Source organism: Chanodichthys erythropterus, chromosome 8 (assembly GCF_024489055.1).
Source record: "Chanodichthys erythropterus isolate Z2021 chromosome 8, ASM2448905v1, whole genome shotgun sequence".
Lineage (NCBI taxonomy): Eukaryota > Metazoa > Chordata > Actinopteri > Cypriniformes > Xenocyprididae > Chanodichthys > Chanodichthys erythropterus.
The window spans coordinates 22,713,656-22,735,645 of record NC_090228.1 but is presented as its reverse complement, the minus strand read 5'-3'; the positions used below and the strand labels follow the sequence as shown (position 1 = coordinate 22,735,645).

The 21,990-nt window shown below is 33.3% G+C and overlaps 1 protein-coding gene across 2 annotated transcripts; it reads left to right on the top strand.

Moving 5' to 3' along the window:
- The first annotated feature begins 1,087 nt into the window (after positions 1–1,087).
- Positions 1,088–18,881, top strand: slco1d1 (solute carrier organic anion transporter family, member 1D1). Of its 2 annotated transcripts, none has more exons than XM_067392359.1 (15): positions 1,088–1,231; positions 1,955–2,214; positions 5,573–5,714; positions 6,280–6,412; positions 6,593–6,717; positions 7,300–7,446; positions 9,519–9,617; positions 11,101–11,355; positions 13,549–13,713; positions 14,287–14,482; positions 14,852–15,017; positions 15,631–15,815; positions 15,915–15,979; positions 16,070–16,187; positions 18,027–18,881. In XM_067392359.1, exons 2-15 carry the CDS (start codon positions 2,164–2,166, stop codon positions 18,244–18,246), a joined length of 2,067 nt encoding a protein of 688 aa, XP_067248460.1. In that variant the 5' UTR covers positions 1,088–1,231; positions 1,955–2,163; the 3' UTR covers positions 18,247–18,881. The 2 variants fall into 2 exon arrangements, with proteins under 2 accessions (XP_067248460.1, XP_067248461.1); XM_067392360.1 differs by having other exon boundaries at positions 1,132–1,231; positions 2,158–2,214.
- The last annotated feature ends 3,109 nt before the right edge of the window (positions 18,882–21,990 follow it).

Here is a 21,990-nt window from a genome sequence, read left to right as displayed (position 1 = left end):
ACATGGTATTTCAAGTGTGTTTTCTTACATATGACCCTTTTATAAAATAAAATATATAGGATATCTTAAATAATATATATATATATATATATATATACAGTAGGATCCAAAAGTCAGAGCCCACTAGTAAAAAAAAAGATTTTGAGTGAAATAAGTGAAATTTGAGTGAAAAGTGACAAAAGTTGAATTGATTAATGTACCTGAATTTCAGAATGTTCTAGTATTTGGTATGTATCCCTTTTTATTTAATGACAGCAGCAGCTATAAAGGGGAAAAAAAATTATCCAATGTTTTAAAGTTATTTTCCAGGTTAAAATTAATACAAAGTTCTGTCATGAAACTCTAGTTGACTCAGGCTGATAGGCTAACTCAATCTGCTTGCAATCACATCATTCTCTATAGGGCACAGCTGATTGGTTCCTGCTGTATAAGTAGCCAATGAGCTCACTCAGTTGCTCATTCAGAAACTGCTGTGAGCAATATATACATGATATATTGCTCACAGCAATATATCATGTATGTATTGGCAATATCAAGTTCCCTACTTGCTCTGCAGCAGCAATAACCAGCAGCAGCAGCGTAGCAGATCTATTCCTCCAAGAGTAAACATATCAACATTGTCATATCATGCCAAACACTGAGAGTTTTCATGACAGAAATTAGTTTATTTAATTTTAATTTTTTTTATTTGTTTGTTTGTTTTACTTCTTTGTTGATTTCTAGTTCTAATTAACACAAATACCATAAATAATAACAACATTGTTATAACTATAACTTTATCGTAACAATCAGTATACTATTTGTATTATTTTAATAATAATTATAATTATTTAATAAATAAATAATAGACTTCTGGAACAGCAGTATTTTTACCAAACATATGAAGTATTTGCATTGGAGTAAAGGGTCATTATACAGTACAGGCATTAGAGTGAAAGCGTTCACTGTTCAATAAACCACACATACTACTTCAGTGACTTTCACTGCAGTGTCCCATCTCTGTCCGTCCAAAGCACATGAGACAGCGCTGGTCTGCTGTGCCCTCTGTAACTCTGAAAAACCCCAGCCCCCCTCACTGTAGAGAAGTGATCTGTTGACAGGATCAGCAAATGGACATGACTCTTTGGTTACTGATTAGATGAAATGTTATAACACTGAGTGATAAGACCTTACCTGTGAGCAAAGTGTCAGGGTCCTCTTTCCATACTGAGGGACACGGGGAACAGCACAGGTAAATATGATCTCTGTATCTCTTACTGTCTTTATTGAAAGTCTGACCGATTGTTGTTTACAACAATATCCTGTTTGCAGAGCTGATTTATCTGAACATTGTAAAATTTCTATAAATGCTTGTCACACGTTCACAATGGCAGTTTGCCATTAAACAGCTACCATTTTCAGCAAAAACAAGTAAATAACAATTATGAAACATAATACGAATATAAAAGGTATGCAAACATTACATAATTTAATTTTAATATAATTTGACAATATAGTTTTTGTCAATATTGAATAAAAATGTATAAAATGTAAAAAAGAAAATAAAAAAATGCATGCAATAATTTGCCTCAACCTGACATTTATGCCAACTATTCTTGTTTATATTAATATTCTTGATGCTATTACATTTTTCAGTGCAAATCTACCTTCATTATATTGTTGATCTTTGCCTGAATGTATATCAATTTAATGGAAATATATAATCTTTGCATATAAGTTTAGAGGATAAAATGGTGAACATACAAAGGTATAAATATGACCGTTTATTAGTGATTTAGATTTGCAACCACTTGTGACAACTAGTCAGCCTAAATAAACACTCACTTTCTTTTTTTTAAGTATTCCTCACATCATGTTTCATTGTCTTCAGCATCAAACCAACATCAACAAAGTTTGTCCTGCTGTCCATAATTCTTGAAAACTTTGATTTTTTCAAACACCCTTCCTCTTGCAGGAAATGTGGTGCAATTTCTGAATCCACTCTCAGCTCCACCCTCAGGGGTCTTTCCTCTCAGATGATGTTTTCTTACTCCTGTGAACAATGGATCCTGGAAAAATGCTGTTTGCACTACAATAACAAGATGCTGGACATAATGATCCGGTATTAACACGCTCTGCACTGTTCTGTCATCTTTCATTCGTATCGTTTGCTTCCAGGGCATCATGAGCGTGGAACAGAAGACGGCACGAGAGCCATGCTGCTCCAAATTAAAGGTAATTTTCACTCATCTTCTACTGCTTTGTAATTTCCTGATTACATCGACCCATTATGATCAAAGACATGAAATGGCTCATTTAATCCCATCACTTGCAACTTACTCTCTGTTGACTTTCTCTGCATACTTTCAGCTCATTCTTCTGAGATTTTGCATAGTGACCCCAAAAAAGAAATTTGGACACTTAAGTCACACACAGATTTGTAAATTTCATTGCAATAGATATAAAATATTCAATCAAGTGGAAATTATATAAAATAAAAATAGCATAAGCACAGTTTGAGCAAATCATTAAAAACAAAAATAACAACAAACTTTAAAATTGCATATATATTACTACTACTTATATAATACTATAAAATTGCTAATATATTGACAAGTATTTGGGCACTTTCTGGTTTACAAACATAGGTGAACCATGTTCATATAGTGTAAACCTGGATTTGACCTAATTTTACTAACTCAAAAAAAGATTGCAATTGATTGCAAACTTAAATATCATCAGTAATCAATTATTATTATTATTATTATTTATTATTTTTTTTGGAATAACTTTAAAAAAAAATGTTTAAGTTAAGAAATTCAAAGTTTGTTTAAGTAATCAGAACTGGCACACCTTTACATTTTAATATTCTTTGTAATATTCATACATTATATTAGTTTACATTTTAAACTTCAAAAAATGCCAACTTGCTAATTTGTTAACATGTTAACAATAGCATGGTATATCACTTGCTGAATGAGTACTGCAATTTAAAGCATTTAACATGCCAAGCCATGCACTGCTTGTCACGATGATGGTAACCTTCTAAAAACACACATTAACAGAAACTCTTCTGATTAGCATAACAAAACATTAATCACTACCGAATCTCACAATTATCATTAATCTTGCACAAAAAACATAATATAACACTTAATTTTAGCATTTACTCGCCCTTTCGAGTGCAATTGGCAAAGCATGCTGGGAAATAGAAATCCCAGCTCAGTTAAACTTAAGTTTGTCTAAATTAAAAGAAATGTTCATAAAACTCAAAACAATTAAACAGTTCAGTTTACTTAAAATATATCAGTTCTGTGAACTTGAAAGAAAAGAAAGTTCTAAATACTCATAAAAGTTCAATTAAATTTTTAATTTAAGTTTGTCCTACTCAAACGAATTAAATATTTTGAGTGTTAGGGTTTACAGTGCTGTGGTTATTCTGTTAAGACACCTGTGTGAACTTGACTGACTTGAACTGACTTCATACATCCACTGTCACCTTTGGCTTGCTTAGTTGGGGACATTTAATATTGTGCAATATTGTCGACTTGACTTCACTGACACTATTAAATGAGAAATTAACTGAGCTGGATGATGACATAACTGTTTTCTCCAGAGCTGCTTTATAGATGAATTGAACTCATCATTCCATAATTGATTAACAGCAGTTATTGAACCAAACTGAATAAACACTGAACTGATTTTAACTGAATAATCACTCATTTAGAGCTGCTTTACAACAAAATTAAATTCTGTTTGAATCATTGAATCATTATTTTCCTGTTTATCACTGTACATGTGCTTTGAAATGATCTGTTTTGTATAAAGCACTATATAAATAAAGGTGACTTGACTAAAAATCGCTTAACATAATTTGTTTACAACAAGCAAGTGAGGCTTCAGTGTGCAATTATGTTTTGTGGCCACTATATTGAATTCAGTTCATTGCCATCAAAAACAGTCACTGGACATCCAGAGACATCAAGGGCATTTCGTCCAGACGGATCCGGTGTTTTGGGAAACCGCTATTTTTTTAAACCGGGTCCCAGAGTGGATAAATCTGAAAGCAACACCCTTGCGTTTACAGCCAATAGTATAATAATACAACCCTAGTCAGACACCGCTACGTCACATAACAGCAACAACAACAATATAGCGGACTGCATGCTTGTGTTTGTGCTGCAGAAGCTACCAAGCCTAAAATAAAGCTTTATTAGTAAAGCTAGTAAATTAGCTTTACTAAAATAAAGCTTTATTACTAAGCTTTACTAAAGTTTTTATACAGCACGCAAGGTTTATGTGCATGCTCTAAGTATTATTCTCCATTTTTAGTGTATCTCTGTGGCAGAATTACAGCACCACATACTGATCTGGCATGTATATATTGTTTTGAGTCGGTTCCAGTGGTTTCGTGTGTATCCAAATATTTCTCAAGACGAGGAAAAAAGAAAAAGATCGGACAGGGAAAGCTCTGGCTTCATGTGAATGTGGTCCGTTTACCTCAAAATATTTTTATTTTACAGTGTCCTTGTTACACATGTTACCTGCAGTTACTATGGTAATAGCTTTAAATTATGCAAACCATAAAACCATACCCTAATCCAAACCCTATAGTAAGTTAATATTGTTATAATATAGTTAATTAATATTACTCAGTATATACTTAAATGTATAATTACACTGTAACAAGGACATCTATAAATAAAGTATAACAAAATAGGTTTTTAGAAGAAAGTCAGAAAGTCATACATATTTTTTTACTCATCAGGGTGAGTAAATTATTCGTTTTTCCTTTCCCTGCAAAAATGTTATTCAAACCGTGGGAATCTTTCCATTCCCAAGAAATATTCCACTAGGAAATTTTCTGGCCTTATCGTTCAGAAGAAGTTAGTCCCCCTAAAAGGTCAATGTTTGGGGCAGAGTCAGAGTTTTAGTGGCAGTTGATGATTAGTGTACTTACTTCTGGTTAAACGAATCAATGGCATGGTTTCTGACCCAAACTACAGAATTAACTTTTTAATGGTTAACTCATGTAAAATGAACATACAATGTGCAGAAAATAGTTAGCCATCAAAATATGGGTTAAATACCTGTGTACTCTAATGTGTCAATGCCATGTCAATATGTTATTGAATGCACATATATGACATGACCTACAGAATACATCTGTTCTAAAATTGTACTTTTTTTTAAAGGTCATTATCAAAGTTATTATTTATGTTTAATGGGCAATCTGTGAGTGATTATCATTGGTTCCACAGAACTGTCTATAAAACACACTATCATGGAATCATAAGTTATGGTACAGCTAAAGAAATTTGCTGGCTAGTTTTTGAGGGCACTTTTCAGCTGGTTAGCTGAAGATCTTTTTTGGCGAATTTGTGGCTAATTCATATGAATTTGTTCAATTTACTAATTTTTTTTTTAAATTATCTATTGTGTACAATCTTTTTCATATGTTTTTTTGTTGTTGTTGTTGTTGTTGTTTGTTGTTTTTTGTACAATCTGCTCACTGCCCACAAACAGTCAGGTTTAGGGGTGGACCGTCATGTTTACTTTTGTTTTCTAAAAATTTTATATTTTCCTTTTTCAGATGTTTTTGGCTGCCATGTGCTTTGTGTTCTTTGCCAAAGCTTTTCAGGGCAGCTACATGAAAAGTTCCATCACACAGATTGAGAGACGCTTTGACATTCCCAGCTCGCTGATTGGATTCATTGATGGAAGTTTTGAAATCGGTGAGAATTTAAATGACATACTGTATGTTGGGCCTTAATGTAGCAGAATACTATAAACAAATACCTTCATAACACACTCTATTTTGGTGAACTGGTGGCTAATGTGTATAAATTTGTTTGAATTAATTCAAAAGTTTTTGTAGTCTTCTTACTCCTGATAGATTTAGGAGAACAAATCATATAATTTCTCATGAGATTGAATTGAAAATACTGTACTTAGGCCCCAAAAAGTATATGGACACTTAAGTGAAACGTAATATATGAGTGTCATTGCAGATGCCAGTTGGCTTGATGTTTTAAGTAAACAATGTACTTTTAACCACCTGGTCTCATTTTTTTTTTTTTTTTGTGAATTTCTGAAAATGAATATCCAATATGGTGACACTGATAGATTTTAAAATGTGTCTTAAGTGTCCAAACATTTTATAGGGCCATTGTATTTTCAGGGGCCACACTGTTTCATAAGTCTATTTTGTATTGTGAGTAAATTTGCTATATTGTTAACTCTTGGGAAATATAAAATGAGCAGTGATTTTAATAGGATACCTATTGTTATTCTTTTCAGGTAATCTGCTTGTAATAGCTTTTGTGAGTTACTTTGGTGCTAAACTTCATAGACCACGGCTGATAGGAGCTGGGTGTTTACTCATGGCCATGGGATCCTTCATAACTGCAGCGCCACATTTCTTTCAAGGACTGTAAGTTTACTTGCATAAACATATTTTAACATTTGGCAATGCAGGGTTTTTAGTAATGCAGATCAACTACTCTGTAACCCACTTTGGTTACCACATTTGTATCAGCAAGTTCACAGTTCAAATATAACAGTTTCAAATAATAGGACAAATATGTGTCAAACGTGTGTTTGTTTTCCACAGGTACAAATACGAGACAACACTTTCACATTTGTCTGCCTCCAATGGGACAGAGAGTGCCCTACCATGTTTAACTAATGTGAGTCTTGCACAAGATCATGAAATTCCCACAGCGGAAAGTCAAGCAGGTAAGTTGTTCGACCTTAACAATGAGACAGACCTGAGATAAGATATTAAACTACAGGCATACTGCAATTAACAAAACAAAAAACATTACAATAATAAGCTGATGGGCCTTCACAATGCCTCTCCACTTAAGTTTCTTCTTCCAAAAATCTTATAAAAATCTAATAGTTTATTTTCAGTTAAATTATAAAAATTGCATTCAATTTTTTTTAAATAACAGAAATGTGAGGCAGACATATACAGATTTACTGGCATCCACATTCATATGAAAGAACGGTTATTCTTAGAAGGTACCAGACATAAGTTGGGAAAGTGGAGCTTTAAATCAGTTGTCATGTTTGGCTTGTAATATGATTGTATTACCCACAATCCCCTGCAACACTGAACTTTCACTCTAGATTGCTTATCTATCTTTGTATTTCTGAACTTTGGGAAGCCTAATATGTTGGAATTGATCCTTTTTTGTGTAATTGATACGTTTGAAATCTCCAAAAGTAGACTTTGATCTTTCATTGAGATGCTTTGAGGTGTGTTAACAGAGTCATGTGTGTAGTTGTTCATTTGTGTTGTTTTTGTCCCTTTAGAGTGTGAGAAAGCAGCCAGTTCCTCCCTGTGGCTTTTTGTCTTCCTCGGGAACATGCTTCGTGGTGTGGGAGAGACACCCGTCATGCCTCTTGGGTTGTCTTACCTGGATGACTTTTCAAGGCAGGAAAACACTGCTTTTTACCTGGGTATGATTGATTACCTGTTTCAAGTATTTTATTACCAATTCTGGCATTCATTTAAGCCTTTTAATGTCCTGCTAGTTACGCTGCCGCCCCATAAGATTTCACTCAATTACACAAACAAAAACTTTGAAGGCAATTGTCCCTTATTTTAATAACGTACTGTAATTTATGGTTATTTCCATTTACAGGCCACAGTATCCCTTGTGGTAGAAGGGAGGCAGAATATGAGACAGAAGATTTTATTACTGGCTGTTTCAACACAAAATGAAGTACAGCACTTTTAGAGTTTCATCCCTCTGCCTAATGTGAGCATAAGTATTGGGATGGTTTAACATAAAGTAAATGTAAATGTGTAAAAGCTAAAATGTAATTGTAAATTCCTTGCAAGCAATAACAGGAGTGAGTCTGTGACCCATAGACATCACCAGACTCTTGGTTTCACACTTTGAAATACTTTTTCAGGCCTTTAATGCAGCAGAAATTCCCCAAAATAAGCAACCGTTGAAAATGGTCATATTAAAGGCCTAAAAGAGCGTGAAACCAAAGAGTCTGGTGATGTCTATGGGTCACAGACTTGCTCCTGTCATTGCTTGCAAGGGATTTAAAATTAAATATTAGCTTTTACACTTTTACATTTGCTTTAAGTTAAACCGTTCCAAAACTTATAAGCTCAAATTAGGCAGAGGGATGAAGCTTAATCTTCTAATCATATTTATAGATGTCTTGACACCACAGCTAAACGAGCAATTTTGTCTTTACTGTCCCAATACTTACGGAGGGCACTGTATATGTGTATATAATTGTTTATTTGTTTTCAATTTGTTTAATATAACTAACATATACAGCAGTAGTATTTACAAATAACAGACAACTTCAAACAAAAAAACATACCATTCTGAAACATCCTGTAAGAGCTGTGCTTGCACAGGTTCTGCTCGTTCCTCTTCAATATTCTCAGGGTCTGAATCGGGCTCAAATTGATAAGGCAATATTGACGCCATTGTTTACAATACACTGGAGCACATGCAACTACCCGTAATGGTAAGTGACGTGACGTTTCCGGAGAACATGCACTAGGCGGTTAGCGAATCAAAATACAGTGGTCCAGCTAACCAATCTGAGCCCATTGCATATTTCTGAGGGAGGGGGCTTCATAGAACCAGGAACTCAACAGAGTATTTTTAGGAGAATTGTAACAGTGATGTATGTATGTATATATATATATATATATATATATATATATATATATATATATATATATATATATATATATATATATATATATATATATATATATATATATTTATTTATTTATTTTCTTCACCCCACAAACACAATCAAGCCTTTGAAAATAGTTGATGAACCACCCCTTTAAGAGAGTAAACTTTGGGGGTGGTTGCGGGAGGGAGTGAAATATGTTGTGATAAACAACACTCGCCTGCTTTTCTCTGATAACAGTTTCTCGATTGCTTAAACACATTTCTTGAAATTATACCTCCTTTTCTCGAAATGCTAAACACAAATCCACTCTAACTTCTCACCCAGTTCCCCAAACTTCCTATTTTCAGGTCAAAATGAAGCTTTCAATTAAAAAACATTCAATCTTCAGCCCCTCATCCTCTTCTTTCACCTCCTCCTCATGTCCTTGACCACTTCTATCACATTTCTCTGGATCCATTGTCCTAAACTGAAGGAACTGAATCTGGCCCTTTTATCTATCTATTGAAGATTCTGATTGGTGTGTGATCAGTTCTGACTTTTAGTGTTACCATCTGGGTAATTGTGTGTTAATTGAGCTCAAGCTATGCTGACTTGAGTGAACAATATTGAATGCTAGTTCTTTCTAAATGACAACATGGTGTAGGCAATGAGAAATGAATTTGTATGTAGAGTTTTGCAGTGATAGTTCGACAGATCTGACACAGGGGAATAGTGATTATATTTTAAAGTGTATAGTGTTGTGAAATTTTAGTTCAAAAGCCTGGTTATTGTGTTTAAACAATTGAGAAAACTGTAAGACAATGTCAGTGTGAATCAGCATTCTTGTTTACTGATTGATGTTGTGCTTTCTTTAGCTCTCATACAGACTGTGGGAATAATTGGACCCATGTTTGGATTCATGTTAGGATCTTTCTGTGCCAAGCTGTATGTGGACATCGGAGCAGTGAACTTAGGTAAGAGTGTTTTGTCAAACTAAACAATCAGATGCTGGTATTGACCTGTTCAACCAATGAAGATTGGAACTGATAATGGCTCTTTGTCCTATACTGATCTTACATAAGATTATACCTAGGCCAAATTGGTGATGAAATAGCTTTTCGTGGTTAGAAGAATATGGGAAGAAAATACATAAAACATACATAAACAGTCTATATTCTATATATCTCTGTATTTTCTTTATGTATTATATTATATTATATTATATTATATTATATTATATTATATTATATTATATTATATTATATTATATTATATTATATTATATTATATTATATTATATTATATTATATGCACAATTTTGTTTGCAGATTGTTCAGTTTGAATGCTTTTATTAAGGTAAAATTTATCAATTTATAATATTGGCTATATTGTTTATTTAAAAACATTTATTTTTATATTTTTATTCACAAAAAAATTATTTAATATATATTAAATAATTTTTTTGTGAATAAAAATATAAAAATAAATGTTTTTAAATAAACAATATAGCCAATATTATAAATTGATAAATTTTACCTTAATAAAAGCATTCAATCTAAACAATCTGCAAACAAAATTGTGCATATAATATAATATAATATAATATAATATAATATAATATAATATAATATAATATAATATAATATAATATAATATAATATAATATAATATAATATAATATAATATAATATAATATAATATAATATAATATAATATAATATAATAATTTGTATTACCCCATTGGCAATTTTTTACTTGTATAGTCAAGATAAATTCTATATTTTGTATATTTTACACAATGTTGGTTTAAGTAAATCAAGTTATTAAGTAAATGTATTGTACCTCGCTTTAAGCATGTTTTATTCAAGAAAACCAAAAATAGAAATCAAGAAAAAGATTTTTTGGCACTGCAAAAAATTTAATCGACCAATACTGACATGATGTTAATATTTTGCACATTTCTAGAAAAAAAAAAAAAATTCCCAGCAACCTTTCTCAAAGGTATTTGATATATACAAAGCATTTGTACCTTAAGGTTTACTGTGTCATAGTTACTTGTTACATGCAAATACTGTGAAAAGTAGATGTTTGTCCTATAGTCTAATCGATTGACCAGGTCACTTCTGCTAATTTGGTTCAGAAGGTTAACTTTAAAAAGCACTCTGTTTGCCCAAGAGAATTCCTGATCATAACCCTGCATGCAGTAATACTTATTAATACCTGAAGTCAGTGTGATTATATGTGATGTTAATGAATGACATGACTTTATGATATGCATATATGTGACAAATTTGCAGTGTGGTATGAGTAAACTTCAACTAGTCTTCTATATAATAACTGACTGGCTGACCCAGTAAGTTACCCTCTGACATAAAGGGTCTTTGGTCATACTGATTGTTAGGATTTCAAACTATAAACTGCCTGGTTTATGAACAAAATGTCAATGTCTGTTTTAAGATACCATCAACATCAACCACAAAGACACACGTTGGGTTGGCGCTTGGTGGCTGGGCTTTTTGATAACTGGTGGAGTGATGATACTGGCTGGAATTCCATTTTGGTTCCTTCCCAAGTCTCTTCCTAAGCAGGGTGAGACTGAAACAGAGAAAAAATTGAATGTTCTAGAAGGTGAACAGGACCGCTTCATTCCTGACAACAACAGTACTCCTCCCAACAAACCAGCTCCAGTTACCATGGTGGCTCTGGCTAAAGGTGTGCATTTCATTATAATTTAAATATATATAAGGGGTGTAACAATATATCTTGTCACAATATATCGCAATACAAAAATGCAACAATATGTATCATGGATAGTAACTATGCATTGACATTTTCTGTGTGAGAAAAAAAGTTTTAGTGTCAACACTACATTACAGTTTTTCTCAGTCGCTTTGGTACATTTCTCAGATCAGAATTGAAATTCTCAAAACTACCTGTTCAATTCTCACATCATTGTGTCACTTGTGCACATCAAAAAAGCAGTTTCTCATTTCTTTGAACAAGTTGCAAATGCTTTGGTACATCCATGCAAATGATTATGTACAATTCTCTGTTGTTTCCTACATTATCAGTTGCTTATGTCATGTTGATCAAAATGTATTATATTGGGTCTCTGTTGAATAGTCTCACCCCCCACAACATTTAGGCACAAGCTCATAGCATAAGTCTTTACATGCAAAATGGTTGAACAAGTTATCATAATATGTCAAGCATATTTCTATACTTTCTATATTTCCATTAGACTTTTTTCTAAATCTGTCCTGAATTGGTAAATTGCTCCCAGGTGAATCTTGACGACATGACATGACTCAATAACGACATGACTCAATGACTCAATGACATGTTCTGTCAATAAAATACAGTACAAACAGTAAGAGAGTAAATATGAATCTTTTCCATTCTCTTGCAATTACACTCACACATACACTAAGATGTAACTTATAATTGACAATAATTGTCATCAAAACTTTAGCCATAGTTTCCATCAGAACGTCCCTCCAGAGTAAACAGTTATATTGAGAACATGACTAAACAATTTGACTGTCTTATCCGTACACAATGACACAAGGACTTGTCATTCTGATGGCACTGACATGTTCATTGACACAGATATTTACTTTTGAGAGATGAACTAAGGATTTTGAGTAAGAGAGTGGCTTTTGCAGGTTATCCATGGTGTTTTGCTATTTGTACAAATTGTTTTGAGAAATGCACTTACCGTTTTGCAAATTGTGAGTTTGATTCGAGAAATGTACCAAAGCGACTGAGAAAAACTGTAAACTGCTACATATGATGTTGAATATAATGTATAATAATGAAATGGGGGGATATTTGTGGGTCCTGATAATGCCAAATGTCTTATGTTACCAGTAAAAAGTGTCCTACATTATTTTAAATAGCCTATATCTAGTCAGTGACAGAGTGCAAACATATTCATCTAAAATAAATCTGTTTCAGCATCAGAATCATGAATATTTTTTATTCTGGTGTCACCACTGTCTTGTGCATTGGGTTACCAGCACCAAGTCCTAGCCTATTAATTTCTAGCCTATTCTGTTCTCAATCGCACCGCAGGAACTTGGAATGATTTTAGTTCTAGGAACTCCATTTAGGGGAATTATTAGCTCCTACTTCAGAGTAGGGTCTAAACCAGCACTATATGAACTATCAGTGATGTAAGTGTACGTTGATTGGTCAAACGTATGTCAAACACTGGCACCCGGCATTTTTAAAAAGTCATGTAAAAAATATTTACTTCACGAACATGAAAAACAACGATAATGGCATTTACCTATTGTCTGTAGAGTTGTATTCTTTTCTCTACCTCGATGAGATGTAATACTGAAATTTGTCATAGGAGATTTAATCTCTTATCCCCACTTTTTGCTCTTTCAGTCGCATAAATTATGCATTTATATTCCCTCTCCGTTATCACGAAACACACGACTCACAATAAATGCAGCTCTGATCACAGCATCCTCCATCCAGCAGTTTTTTGCATTTGTAAATGTCATGCTTAAAGACGCCACTGTCAGCCGCTTCAGAGTTCCTATTCCCAGTGCGAATGCAACCAGGAACTTGGCCTGGGGGAGAAATTAGTTCTCTGGGAACTATCCTAGTGGCCAGTTCCTATAACTAAGTTCCTAGAACTATCTATTCGGTGCAAAAGCCCTTATAAATTAAATTTAGTATTTGAATCAACTGAAAATTTTTTGTTAACCTTTTACCATATGTCTTAAGAATATCGCAGTAATATTGTATCGTGAGTTCAGTATTGTTATATGCATCGGATTGTGACATGAGGGTATTGTTAGACCCCTATATATATTTGTTTATTCATAGGATTTGGTTGAGACATTGGGCATACATGACCCTTGTATAAAGCTGCTTCTTGATATATTTTAGATTTTCTGCCATCACTGAAGAAACTCTTCAGCAACAAGACTTACCTGCTCATCATGTGCACTGGTTTCATTCAAGTCAATGGTTTCATAGGAATGATCACATTCAAACCAAAGTTCATGGAGCAAGCTTATGGCCAATCAGCATCAAGGGCCATATTTATGATCGGTGGGTTTACATTTATTGTACATTGACTTTGTTTTAGTCTGTTTAAAATTAATATCCATATAAATACACATAGTGAGGCCAATTGTGTACCTCTTATTTATATGTAAAAAATGTTTTTGACAAAAACTAGCTGACACATCACACATCAACAAAAAATAAAATAAAACAAAATAAAATAATGAAATAAATTGTACATAGTAGTTGTAAAGTGGGACATACAGTTGAAAGGTGAAAATTACACATTCCTTCAAAGAATTAAACTTAAAACTATATCATTATATATGTTATTAAGATAAGATTAAGATTATATATGTTTTAAGATAAATGAAATGAAATATAATATAACATTATATATATATATATATATATATATATATATATATATATATATATATATATATATATATATATATATATATATATATATATATATTTAATATTATAATTACATTAAGTTTAATTGCTATGCTAAATGCTAAATAAAAACAAAACTGTGTTATGGGTTTGAGGACTCAGTTGAAATGCATGTATAACAATTTTATTTATGAATTTAATCATCTTTTGTCTTTCCAGGCATTTTTAATCTACCAGCTGTGGCACTGGGAATCGTTGCTGGAGGGTTTATAATGAAGAAGTTCAAACTGAATGTTCTCGGAGCAGCCAAGATCTGCATAGGTGCCTCTGTTCTGGCTTTCTCTTCGATGCTTATTCAGTATTTCCTGCAGTGTGACAACTCACAAGTGGCTGGACTTACAGTGTCATATCAAGGGTAAACACTGCAGAAATAGTACAGTTCATTGTGTTGGTTATCATCATTTTTTGGTGGCAGCTTTGAGTGGTCAATGGAATTAATGAATGGCATCTTTTAACCTTCATGCCCCATTTAGGTCTCAGAGGCTCCAATTTTTTTGTGTGTATGAAAAAAAACAAACAAAACAAAACAAAAAAACAGTAGCAATTTTGACATTAACTTCTTTTGCTGCAATTTATTTTTATAATTTCCTCTGACCAAATCAAAGGTTTAAATAACATTAGTGCAAGAAGTGTTTTGTTAAGCATGTGGTCTTTGAACAATAATTCTGTTTTTTTTTTTTTTTTGAAAGCCAAGAACCATACAATAATTTTTATTTTTAAATAGGGCTCCAGAGGTGTCCTACCAGAAGAATACACTAATCTCTCAGTGTAACATCGGTTGCTCCTGCTCTCTCAAGCACTGGGATCCGATATGCGCCAGCAATGGCATGACCTATGCCTCCCCCTGCCTCGCTGGCTGCCAAACCTCCACTGGGGTTGGCAGGGAGATGGTAAGCTATTCCCAATTTCCCAGATAGATATATGCCTGTTGCTGAATCTGTTTTGGCCACAGACTTTTCTACTTTTGTGTGTGTGTGATTGTGGTACAATTAAAAAACAGTATACAACATCTGTACATCAACGTGAAACTGCTTGACATTATCCTTGTGAAATAGATTTTAGCCAACAAGATTTGACTGAATCATAGACGATGGGCAAGGGTAATTATAGTCAACCTAAAAAAAATAAATGATGTGAAATCCTAAAAATGCATTTCTTTTAGATCATAGGGTCCAAGACCACTGAAACTGCTTCTATTTTGCAACTTTAATAAAAATTGTATGGACTAGTTTAGTAAACCTGATGATCCATGTTATGCCAGCATGTTTTGAGTATGTTCCAAAGAGCATGTTGTGTGCCTCAGTGGAAGAATCTGACCTTTTGTACAAAAGAGTAACCATGGTTTGCTTACATTTGATTAGTGTCCCAGAATTGGTGTTAAATATTTTTGTTTAAACTAAATTTGTTCATTGTAGAAATTTTAAGAATCCTAAAAATAATTATAATAATAATAATGAATTGGCTGGTATTGCAAAAGCTAACATAGTCTCACTCTTTTCAAAGGTATTCCACAACTGCACCTGTATTGGAGAGTCGTCTTTCCCCTATGCAAATATGTCAGCAGTGCTGGGCCAGTGTCCTCGAAAGAATGATTGTGACTACATGTTTAAGTTCTACATGGTGGTGTCAGTCATTGGTGCCTTTATTTCGGCTTGTGGGGCCACACCAGGTTACATTATTCTGCTCAGGTATCTAATCTAGAGAATCTTTGTTTAACAATTTCAGGACCTTTCTGAATGAGATTTTTTTTTTTATTTTTTGGTTTAAAAATGAATAATCTTTCTTAGAACCATAACACCAGAACTGAAGTCTTTGGCTCTTGGTATGTATATGTTGGTTGTGCGGACACTGGGTAAGAGGATTTCTTTTGTACTCATTCTTAACACAAGATTATAAAACCGCATAAAAAAGTATCTTCAGCTGATCTGAGAAAATTTTCTAGGTGGCATTCCCCCTCCAATTTATTTCGGAGCCTTGATTGACAGGACTTGTCTGAAATGGGGCACAAAACAATGTGGAGGGAGAGGAGCGTGTCGTATCTACGAAACAGGTGCCTTCAGGTTAGTACTGTAAACTTACACTGGCACTTTTAGAAGTTTAATAGATAAAAGTTAAACCAATTCTTCTTTAAAGGGGACATTTCTGCATTACTATCACCTTGAAACATAATTGTAAATATAATAATTCTTGTTATTACGCTTCCAAAACACTTCCTTCATCATTGGTCAGACAAAAAGATTACTTCACCCATTGGCAAAAAAACTGTTTCAGACTAGCTAGAGTCCCTGATTTTGCACTTTTAGGGAAATTAGCCTACCAATAATTTATTTGTAGTCATTATAGTACTGGAAAAGGTGAAAGCATTATAACACTGAAAAAATGATATGACCTTGAATTTCATTTGACGAAAAGCTTTCATGAAAGCATGAAATACTTGCAGCACAGCAGGAACATCCTTCTGAAAACATGGCAGCTTGCCATAAATGTGAACCCTTTGTTTGTAGCTAGTGGGCAATTACAGTACAATTAATGAATAGCTTTTCCCCAGTTTCACAGACAAGGCTAGTCCTAGACTAAAATGCATGTTTGAGCTGTCTTTTATTCAGCTTTTAGTCCCACCAAGCTCCAATTCTCCTGTGTCTCCGCCGCCTTTTCCAAAGTCAGCCATTGTCCATCCGTTGATTCCCTTCTGCTCCTCGGCTGCTACTTTGTTTGCTCCACTGTGCTGTGTGGATGCACCTCAGATCTTCTCATGACTCCACTGGGCTTCCTCGTCCCTTCGGCTCCACCTTGGTCAGATGTCACTCTGCTTATGCAATGGCTTTCTGGGCCGTCAGCTGCACCTCAGCCTTCCACTCTGCCTCAGTCATCTGGCACCCTGGCTCCACCTTGGGAGCTCATCGCTGCAGCTCTGCCTCTGTCTCCTGAGATGGTGCTTCAGAGTCACTTGGTTTCACCGGCTCTTTGGCTCCACCTCTATCATCTTAATCTCCATCCGTCATACCTTCTTCTTCATAAGCCCACTCCCTTGGATGAAAATCAAACCCACACATGGATAGACTAAGGATGCTTCATTGGTGGTATTACACAGGACTCGTTGTAGCGTTAACCTTTTCTTCTCCAGGCAATTGATTTTTCAGATGTCCCAAACAGTCGGAAGGGGGCTTCATCAGAGAAGATATCTTTGCACCAGTCTTCTGCTGTCCAATCCTTGTACATCCTGTAGAATTTCAGTCTGTCCTTCAGGTTTTTCTTGGAGAGAAGTGGCTTCTTTGCTGCCTTTCTTGACCCCAGGCCATTGTCCAAACGTCTTGGCCTCACTGTACATACAAATGCACTCGAAACCACCTGCCACCAATATTGAGCAAGCTCTGCACTGGTGGTGACACAATTCTGTAGCTGAGTCTTCAGAAGGAGTCCTGCCCCTTGCTAGACACTCCAGGACATCCTGAAGCCTTCTTCACTGAACCTCTTTCCTTGAAGTTCTTGATGATCTGGTAAATGCTTCTTTCATTTGCAGTATTCTTTTTCAGCAATTTCCGGCCATTTTGATGGCTGCATGTCTTTCTTTGGAGGCAACCATTAGTAACACAAGAATACTATGACTGGAACCCCCCCCCCCCCCCCCCACTCCTTTTAAAGCAATTAGTTTGCTCTTATAAAGTGATTTTACCTGTACTTGTTCACACTTTCCCATGTGCAGATGATATGATTAGTGTATGAAGTGAAATGTTAGCTTGTTATTTTGTGCTAGGGCCAAAAACAGCAGAATTTGGGTTTTTGTGATAAAGTTATTTTTCTTCTTGTTTCTTTTTGTAATTACTCCATACTTTTGACAGATAGTGTACAAAAATGTTATTTTATAACTACAGATTCTGTTCTCTTTTTTTGCCCTACAGAAATTCTTTCTTGGGTCTTGTTTATGGCCTGTATGCTGCATCCTACCTGTTGTGGGGAGTCCTGTACAATAGACTGTCTCATCTTCAAAAGAAGCTCACATTAAAGGAACAGTTAAAAGCTCAAGAACAGGATGGCAGTGGTGTTTCTAATGGCAATGGGAATGTGCCTTCAGCTATTGTAAAATGCAATGAAAATCCAGACCAGGAGACCACTATCTGAAGTTAGGCTTCCAGTAATTTTGCAAAGTCGAATGTGTGTATTGCACCAAAGTAACAGTGTTTGTAAAGTTATAACTTCTACTTGTACATTTATTGATAAAAGTATTATATGCTGTTTGTAAACATCGACAGGTCTTTTTTTTTTTTTTACATTAGGTTCAACTCCATCTTCATTTTCAGTTATTTCCTGGATCTAATACATTTATTTGTATTATTTACGCATTTATAGAATGACATTCAAGCAGTATCCAATCCAACAACTACAGTATAAGCTAGGAAGTAATATATTATACTCAAGGAAAAATGGTATGGTTAATGTGGTTCCTCAGACTAGAACATTGTTACATAGAATCATTGTTAGAGTGGCAGGTCATTGTGAGCTCACTGTTTCTTATGAGTTTCTTGTCATGACATAATGATATATATTGGGGTCACATATATCATCATACTTTGTCATTTATATTATAATATATATAGCAATGTTTTGTAAAATTTCTGAATGGAATCAAATTTTATGTATGCAGCTGTAAATGGAACATGTACATGGAACACTGGATCCTTTTGCAACATTGCTTATGAAATTAAAATTCTTTCTTTGTAAGTCCTTTACATATAGAATAAAATAATTTGTCTGTGTCCCTGCTCTAAACCTTATGCTGAGACATCCCATTTTCAAAATAATGGTCTGGTCTTAATGATATGGAAGCTTGTTTCTGCCACTGACTCTGCAACTTATTTTTATCGCAATTGAAAGTTTACAGAATTGCATAAGCTCGCAATTCTGACTTTTTTTTTTTCAGAACTGTGTGATATAATGTCGCAATTGTGTGTTATAACTCTTTCAAACTTGGGTTACACTTTATTTTACAAAACGTGTACTTACAGTGTACTTACCAAAGAAAGTACTGGTAATGTAACTACAGTACATGGATTTAAGATTACTTTTAGGGGTAGATTCAGGGTTATACAATTACAATAACTAGGTAATAAAGTAACTATAAAAAGTACATAATATGTACAGTACATGTGGAACAGGAATGTAAAAAAAAAAAAAAAAAAAAGTGAAACTTGTGCTGAAAATGTCACTCCATTCAATATGATGTGATAATATGGAATCTTGTTTCCGCCACTGAATAAAAAAAATAAAGGTAATTGCTACTTTTTACCACACAATTCAAACTTTTTTTCTCAGAATTGCGAGATATAAACTAAATTCTAGATCTTTTTTCCTCAGTATTGGACTTTATAATTTGAAAATGCAAGTTTATATCTCACAATTCTGAGAAGTCAGAACTGCGGGATATAAACTCACAATTGCGAGATAAAAATTCTCAATTATATTTTACATTATTTTATTCAGTGGCAGAAGCTTCCATATTATGACATCATATTGAAGGGAGTGACATTTTCTGCACAAGTTTCAAACACAGTTAACAAAATTTATTGTCCATATTTCATTATGATTACAGATTATATTAGTCTCACTAAGCCAACTTAGTTCAGCTCTGTTGGGGAAAATCATAATCAATTCTTTTTTCCCGGGAAAAAAAAAAAGGATCTTATTCATGGCACCTTTGTAACTTCAACCTTTGTAACATTCAGCCCAAAAACATAACAAGGTTAGCACAAAACATATTTTAAAAGAGAAAAAAAGTCACTAATAGTGAAATACAATATACAATTAGAATTCCCATTGTTATGGTATTAGGGTTAAAATTAAACAGTTTAGGAATAGGTTAATAGTTTGACAATTGAAAATCCCATATTTGTTGCCCTGAAAGTTCCTAAATTATATGAAATGACAACAGAAAATGTATCATAACATTAGCATAACTGGCACCAAATTTTGTTTTCAATACCATTCTCAGATCTTCTGGAGTCAATCATATATATTTGCTCTGAAATATTTTTCAGAAATAATCCTTCCACAATCTACAGTAAATAATCATTTCAAAATAGAAAAAGGTTTTGATGTTTGGAGAGACAAACAATGTTATAAAACCTAAAAAAATTAACAAACAAACAAAACACTTTCTTATTCCTCCTTATTTATGTTCAGGAATGCGTCCATTGTTAAATCTTAATCCTCAGTTATGAGGGCAAAGCTGCTTGGATGAATGGGCTGTCTGCAGGCACATGCTGCTCAGGGTTATTTTAGTTAACTAAAACTAAAACAAATTTAAATAATTAATAAAAAAAAAAAAAAAAAAAAAAAAATAAATATATATATAAATATATATATATATATATATATATATATATATATATATATATATATATATATATATATATATATATATATTTTTATATAATAGTATATATATATATAATAGTATCTCAATGATGCAAAAATAATGCAGCTAAACATATAAATAGAATATTTCCCTGGCTTCAGCTCATAACTGCAGCAGTGCCATGGCCTGACCACACTCAATGGGGTATAACCTACCTGCTGGTTTAACTGTCACCGTCCCACAGGTGGGACGTTTGCCATTACATATTTAAAACAGTAATATTCTATACTAAACCTAAACGAATCTTGACAAACTATATATCATTTGAAAGCTTAGAATCTCTAGTTTACATATTTGGTGACTGATTTCCAAAATAAATTACAGAGGAGCAGTAATTTATCAATTTGCAACAAGCATATTTTCATACTCATAAGGCATGTTCAGACCTTTATTTTGAAATTGCAATGAACATGAAAAATCATTAAAGATTGGTTGAAACATGTTTGTTTTCATGCCAAGAGTTCAAAAGATAACATCCATTCAATTTTTTGAGAAAAAAAGGTCTGAAAATGTTTTTAATAGAAAAAAAAAAATACATTTATGATTGTGGCGGTGATCTATAACCTACATACATGTTATTTTTATGTTTATTAGAGGCTGAATTCATATCAAATTCTGCGAAAATTCCCATACTACTTCTATATAGGATATCTACTTCATAAATTGTATGAAAATAATGGAAATATATGGTTCAGATCACTCAAACCATATGAAAATGGAGGCGCCTTTATATGGTCACCAATGGAGCTTGGTTGTCATCTAGTGAAAAAGTGTGGTACTGCGCCCAAACAAAATCTTACTGAAAGCTCATTTTTTGAGATATCAACCTGAAATTTGGAACACAACTTGTTCAGATTTTTGGCTTTGATTTCCTTGCAGCTTTAGAGTAAAACTTGTTTTGTAAAATATATATTTTATGTAAAATATAAAATATTATATTTTTACATTTTACATTTGCATAAACATAAACTTCTATAACTTTTTTTCTGTTTCACTTACATAAGTTATTTCACATCTATAATAATCTGCCAAATTTCATCTTTAAAACAAGACCAGCCTTTTGTCTATACTCCAAAGTATTCTTGAATTACAACCATTTAAGTTTGGATAGTGCATTTTCTTGTCTAAAAAAAAAAGTGGGGGTGACAGTTAAGGGGTTAAAGCTTTTTAATGAGGACACAAAAATCACAAGTCCAAACTTTAAATGTTTTTTAGAATGAAGTACGAGAAAACTTCTTGGTAACACTTTCAATAAACCTTGTATATGTAGTGCATTATAATTTTCATAAATTATTGTAATTAATTGGGTCTAATTAGACTCCATGAAATATCTTAATTTATGTCAAATCCAAGATGGAAATCTAAAGCAGCACAAACTTAAAATAATCTATGGAGACGCATTATTATTATTATTTTTTTTTTTCATTTTCAGCTATATTATATTTTATTAT